At 44.2% G+C, this 6,812-nt stretch overlaps 1 protein-coding gene across 1 annotated transcript; it reads right to left on the bottom strand.

Moving 5' to 3' along the window:
• Positions 1–462: 462 nt before the first annotated feature.
• Positions 463–6,185, bottom strand: LOC123754639 (alpha-1,4-N-acetylglucosaminyltransferase-like). The gene is made up of 4 exons (XM_045737112.2): positions 6,043–6,185; positions 4,920–5,031; positions 2,485–2,675; positions 463–1,610 (listed from the first exon to the last, which is right to left on the bottom strand). The coding sequence occupies exons 1-4, from the start codon at positions 6,082–6,084 to the stop codon at positions 1,197–1,199; spliced, it is 759 nt and encodes a 252-aa protein (XP_045593068.2). The 5' UTR covers positions 6,085–6,185; the 3' UTR covers positions 463–1,196.
• Positions 6,186–6,812: the final 627 nt, after the last annotated feature.

Here is a 6,812-nt window from a genome sequence, read left to right as displayed (position 1 = left end):
GCATAATTTTGGGGGGAACTGTGACTATTTGTATTAGGAAAACTAAAAATGTTTTGGAAACTCCCTATCTCCGGATCCTTTATTATATGCTAATGTGTCAGAAAAGTGTCATAGAATGATTATATCTGAAAGGTATGTTTGTTTATTCACACTTGAAAATGTGTAAAATTCATTGAAAAAAATAAAAAAAATTAAAAATCTCCCTTTCTATTTACGCTGCAGTACTGAAACTTGGAACAATTGCAGCCCTTTTCATATACAACTAGTCAAAAAATATTGGTTGACATTGAACAACTTTTAAAAAACGTGTTAATGCCCCCTATAGGGTTCGGTATCATCAAGTCATAGAGCGGACCAAGAAAAAAATTATATTTTGAAATCAAAGGGGGCTGATCGACAACCTTTCAAGACAAAAAAAAACTGTTTTTGTGAATTTTTATGTGAAAATAGAATTACAACAAGTTTATTTATTAATTTATTTATATATACAGTATATATATATACTGTACAAGAAGGTACATTGGGTTTGTGAGAATACATTGGATAGTACAGTATTTACATTCTTGTAAAGCCACTAGTACGCGCAGCGTTTCGGGCAGGTCCTTAATCTAGCAGATAATTTTAAGTAGGTAATTTCTATCAGAATTGATAAATGATAAAGATACATTGCAAGAGAAAAATGAGATGAGAGAGCTTAGTAAGTATATTAAAGCACATTGTTATATTAAAGCTCTGATTGATTACATTGACAGCTTGATTAGTAATTTAAACAAGATTAATAGACACCATACAGCAGATTGACAGCACATATAAGACAGCAATGATCACAATGGTAAAGATGTTCAGATTGGGTACATAAAGATTGGGAGACTGGGTAGCAAAAGATACAGATAAACAAGATTTATAAACACCATACAGCAGATTGGCAGCACATATAAGAAGACAGCAATGATCACAATGGTAAAGATGTTCAAATTGGGAACATAAAGGTTAGGACACTGTTATAAACATAAAGTTATAACAACATAAAGTTACAACACTGGGACCCATTTTTGCTACAAGAGTCCATGATCTGTACAGTCCATTCATAGTTAGCATAGTTACTATCATTCTTGGACAACCTGGTTGCTTGGAGTCTACTAGATGCAGTCAAGTTTTGTTTTATGTTTTAGGGATGGTATTATTGGAGTGGTTCCCTACAGATCCATTTTATGTGTCTTGAGAGCCTCCACCACTCGCGGACAGTTTTTGACGGCAGCCTCCTTAAGGATGGAGTCTCCAGCGAGACTAACGACTGTCATGTGGGTGAGAGAGTGGGTGAGGTGGAGAGAAACGGCCTTGGTACTGCTGAAGAAGGCGGTACCCATCCCCATACCCTCCATGAAGATGCTCTCCGTCCTGTACTGTGGGTAGCCGTAAGGGATGGGGTAAAAAAGATTGGTGGGCCAGACGGTGATGTCGCCGCAGATCTCGAACTGGTCGGAGGCGACGGAGGCGGGGATGGTGACGTTGTCGGGACACCGACGATGGAGGTGCTGAGTGATCAGATCAGGACCAATGCTGCAACACATGCCCGGGTCAAACACTGAAGGGATGTCCGCTACCACTGCCTGCGGAAGGTTCAACGAGGCAAAAATTTCTGACACTGTCAGTTTGACTAAAATAGATTCCCCTAAGAGAGCTGTTTTTGTAATTATTATTATTATTAACACACAGAAATCACATTAACGTGATACATATTAATGAGAAAATCCACTAGGACTATAGGTAGGTGCGAACCTACGACCCCGGTATTGCCAGTCGCGTACTCTACCACTAGAAAACCAGAACTTGTAAAGTCTTACAACTAGAGTTCTACTGAAATCACGAAGTCTGGAGGCCTCTGTTGAAGTCAGTCCAAGTTTTTACATATGACCCACAAGCACTCGGGCGGAAGGGCAAATTTTTCTACACCTTTACGTCAAGGGCAAAGTGGTCTTACACCTTTACGACGTAAAGGATGTTACAGGATTACGACGGATTTTCTCATTATTATTATTATTTTATTGAATTTGCAAGCATAGATTCTACTTAATACCTATTGATATTCTGTATGGGTCACTCCTTGACCCATGCCAGGAAACTCGGCAATCTAACTCTCTCTTTCCATAAAAGATTTTTGTTTTTAACTTATCCAATTTGTGATTATTTTCAGTAGCGTTTAATCATTCCCCTTGTTATGTCTTTCCATCCAGTTGAACACTCCAAAAATAAGCCTCACTTAAAGAAACGGGTGATCGAAAAATGTATTGCCTGATTACGTAATAATACAGGCGTTCGAAAATGATGGTAAGCGGAACACCTCTTTTGGGGAAACGTATGTTGGAAGGTGAAGCGTGACCTCAAGTTCAAGTTCAAGTAAGTTAATTGAGAGATAATAAATAACATCACAAAAGAAGAAGAGTAGCTTATATTGGGTATTTCTACCCTTAAGCTTGACCTTACCTGAAGAAACGGGTGCTCCGAACTGAAGCTCATAATGCCGTTGCCGACGAGGTTGGTGTGGATCCTTGCCACCCAGTTGGTGGAGCTGGGCAGGGCGCGGAGAGTGATGGAATCCAGGTCGAGGTAAGTCCCTCCGTGTCTCCTTAAGACCTCCACACGGGCGGCGTCGCTCACTACCCAAGCCACGCGGTCTGGCACACGCACCACGGACGGCGGAAAGTGGCCAGATGTGGGAGCAAATATTAATTTTTTGTGTGTTTTTGTTTTTAACATAAGCTCGAGTTTCAAGAACTTTGGGAGTACGAGTTACGTTAGTGTGTGTGTGTGTGTGTGTGTGTGTGTGTGTGTGTGTGTGTGTGTGTGTGTGTGTGTGTGTGTGTGTGTGTGTGTGTGTGTGTGTGTGTGTGTATGTGTGTGTGTGTGTGTGTGTGTGTGTGTGTGTGTGTGTGTGTGTGTGTGTGTGTGTGTGTGTGTGTGTGTATGTGTGTGTGTGTGTGTGTGTGTGTGTGTGTGTGTGTGTGTGTGTGTGTGTGTGTGTGTGTGTGTGTGTGTGTGTGTGTGTGTGTGTGAACTTACCTAATTGTAATTACCTAATTGTGCTTGCGGGGGTTGAGTTCTGGCCCGGCTCTTTGGTTCCGCCTCTCAACTGTCAATCAACAGGTGTACAGGTTCCTGAGCCTACTGGGCTCTATCATATCTACACTTGAAGCTGTGTATGGAGTCAGCTTCCACCACATTACTTCCTAATGCATTCCATTTGTCTACTACTCTGACACTGAAAAAAATCTTTCTAACATATCTCTGGCTCATTTGGGCACTCATCTTGCACATGTGTCCCCTAGTGCGTGTACCAATTGTGGTAAATAGTCTGTTTTTATCTACCCTATAAATTCCTCTAAGAATCTTGTATGTGGTGATCATGTCCCCTCTAACTCTTCTGTCTCCCAGTGACGTGAGGTTTAATTCCCGTAATCTCTCCTCGTAGCTCATACCCCTCAGTTCAGGTACTAGTCTGGTGGCAAACCTTTGAACCTTCTCCAGTTTAGTCTTATTATTGACTAGACATGGACTCCATGCAGGAGCCGCATACCCAAGGATTGGTCTGACATATGAGGTATGCAAAGTTCTGAAAGATTCCTTACACAAGTTTCTAAAGGCCGTTCTTATGTTAGACAACCAGGCATATGCCGCTGATGTAATCCTCTTGATATGAGCTTCAGGGGACAGGTCTGGCGTGATATCAACCCCCAGGTCTCTCTCTGTCTCTCTCTCTCTCTCTCTCTCTCTCTCTCTCTCTCTCTCTCTCTCTCTCTCTCTCTCTCTCTCTCTCTCTCTCTCTCTCTCTCTCTTTCTCGCTCTCGCTCTCTCTCGCTCTCTCTCTCTCGCTCTCTCTCTCTCTCTCTCTCTCGCTCTCTCTTTCTCTCTTTCTCTCTCTCTCTCTCTCTCTCTCTCTCTCTCTCTCTCTCTCTCTCTCTCTCTCTCTCTCTCTCTCTCTCTCTCTCTCTCTCTCTCTCTCTCTCTCTCTCTCTCTCTCTCTCTCTCTCTCTCTGACTCTTGAAGTATTTCATCTCTCAAATGATACTTTATATCTGGTCGCCTGCTTCCTACACCTATCTTCATTACATTGCATTTGCTTGGCTTAAACCTCTAACAACCATTTGTTCGACCATTCCTGCAGCTTGTCCAGGTCTTCTTGAAGCCTCAAGCTGTCCGCCTCTGTCTTAATCCTTCTCATAATTTTGGCGTCGTCAGCAAACATTGAGAGGAATGAGTCTACACCCTCTGGGAGATCATTTACGTATATCAGAAACAGGATAGGTCCGAGTACAGAGCCCTGTGGGACTCTACTGGTGACTTCACACCAATCTGAGGTCTCACCCCTTTCTGTAACTCTCGGCTTCCTATTGCTTAGGTACTCCCTTATCCACTGGAGCGCCCTACCAGTTACTCCTGCCTGTATTTCCAGCTTATGCATCAGCCTTTTATGTGGTACTGTGTCAAAGGCTTTCCGACAGTCAAAAAATGCAGTCCGCCCATACTTCTCTTTCTTGCTTAATCTTTGTCACCTGATCGTAGAATTCTATTAAGCCTGTAAGACAAGATTTACCCTCCCTGAACCCATGTTGATGGGTTGTGTGTGTGTGTGTGTGTGTGTGTGTGTGTGTGTGTGTGTGTGTGTGTGTGTGTGTGTGTGTGTGTCTGTGTGTGTGTGTGTGTATGCGTGTTTGTGCGTGTGTGTGGAAGAGATTTGCAGTTGAAATTTTTATTTCAATAGACAATTTGATATTTTGCAAGACTCAAGGTCGAGTCTGTCTGTCTGTCTGTCTGTCTGTCTGTCTGTCTGTCTGTCTGTCTGTCTGTCTGTCTGTCTGTCTGTCTGTCTGTCTGTCTGTCTGTCTGTCTGTCTGTCTGTCTGTCTGTCTGTCTGTACTCACCTTCACTCATGACCCAGACACGGTCTCGGTGCCAGGTCTTCAGAGGTTCCTCACTGAACACCTGGTCCAGGTCCAGCCAGGCCAGTCGCACGCTCCTCAACCCTGACAACACCTGAGAAGTTCTTTGTTTAAGTCATTAAGGCCAGATACTCCATGATACCCTCAACAGCATGTGTGTTGACGTCACTAAGACCAACTGCTTCATGCATGCTGACCAAGATCTGACTAGACCTAGAATCAGTTCACTTAAAGATATACTCACTGGAGCACTAACTTGGGACAGAAGAGCCTCCAATAGCAACAGGTGGACCCATTGTGCGATAAACACCATCAATACATTCGATATCATGGATATCATGGATGTTATATTGAGTGCATATTCTACTGCATTACTCCTTGAAATGATCCTCAAATTGTGCTTCAGTGAGCCAATGTATAACCCGGAAATTTTATCCCAATGTTCCTATAAATTTTATCCCAATGTGTCCCTCTCTGAGTACACACAGTGAGAGGTGTACCTCTCTGAGTACACACAGTGAGAGGTGTACCTCTCTGAGTACACACAGTGAGAGGTGTACCTCTCTGAGTACACACAGTGAGAGGTGTACCTCTCTGAGTACACACAGTGAGAGGTGTACCTCTCTGAGTACACACAGTGAGAGGTGTACCTCTCTGAGTACACACAGTGAGAGGTGTACCTCTCTGAGTACACACAGTGAGAGGTGTACCTCTCTGAGTACACACAGTGAGAGGTGTACTTCTCTGAGTACATAAAACGGGAAGTGTATTTCAAAGTGCATATAAACACAGATGTATACTTCCTAGAGTAAATAAATCAAGAGGTGTAGTTATGAGTGTACCTACACAGATATTTCACCATTATCCCATTTTTTTTGTTATGAAGTAGAGTGCAGTGTGCAGGAATGTAAACTTTTATGGCTAGGTTTACCTAGCGGGGGGGGGGGAGGCTTGCTTCTTAACATTACTGTTAGGCAGTGTCAGTGAATGATGAGTAATGTATTAGATAAAGAAATTCAATTACAAGAAGGGAGCATATGGACTCACCCACACGAAAAGCCGGTCATAGATTCATCAGAATTAATTGTTAGTTAAATGGACTCACCTGCATGAGTGGATGGGTGTGGTTGAGGGTGGGAGCGGTCATCAGAACCAGCACTGGGCGGTGTGGGTGGTGGTGGGCGGCACTCTCCACAGCACAAGCCTGTGGGTTGGGGCGGTGGGTGAGTATAGAGAATGGTGGGTGAGTGAAGAGGGCGGTGGGTGAGTGAAGAGGGCGGTGGGTGAGTGTAGAGGGCGGTGGGTGAGTGTAGAGGGCGGTGGGTGAGTATTGAGGGCGGTGGGTGAGTGTTGAGGACGGTGGGTGAGTATTGAGGGCGGTGGTTGAGTGTAGAGGGCGGTGGGTGAGTGTAGAGAGCGGTGGATGAGTATAGAGGCCGGTGAGTGAGTGTAGAAGTCGGTGGATGAGTGTAAAGGGCGGTGGGTGAGTATAGAGGGCGGTGTGTGGGTGTAGAGGGCGGAGGGTGAGTTTAGATGGCGGAGGGTGAGTGTCGAGGGCGGGGCCATAGTCCTTGGATAATTTCCAACAACAACATACATCCACCTGGCGGTAATGACACTGTCACCTCACGTGTCCAAGTGTGACAATCTGCTCACAGCGCCAAGCAATTTCATTATTACACATTTGTACCTTTACTTCTTGCATTTCCACTCCCGACACCGCACATTTCCACCCCTAACACCGCACATTTCCTCCCCAACCCCACACACATTTCCAACACCACACACTTTCACACCAACACCACACATTTTCACAATACATATCCACCCACATTTCCAACTTTGCATCTTACATTTCCGCCCAGCGATATAAAC

The sequence above is a fragment of the Procambarus clarkii genome, chromosome 18, assembly GCF_040958095.1.
Source record: "Procambarus clarkii isolate CNS0578487 chromosome 18, FALCON_Pclarkii_2.0, whole genome shotgun sequence".
Lineage (NCBI taxonomy): Eukaryota > Metazoa > Arthropoda > Malacostraca > Decapoda > Cambaridae > Procambarus > Procambarus clarkii.
Note: the sequence above shows the minus strand (reverse complement) of the source record. Positions and strands in the feature narration are given on the sequence as shown.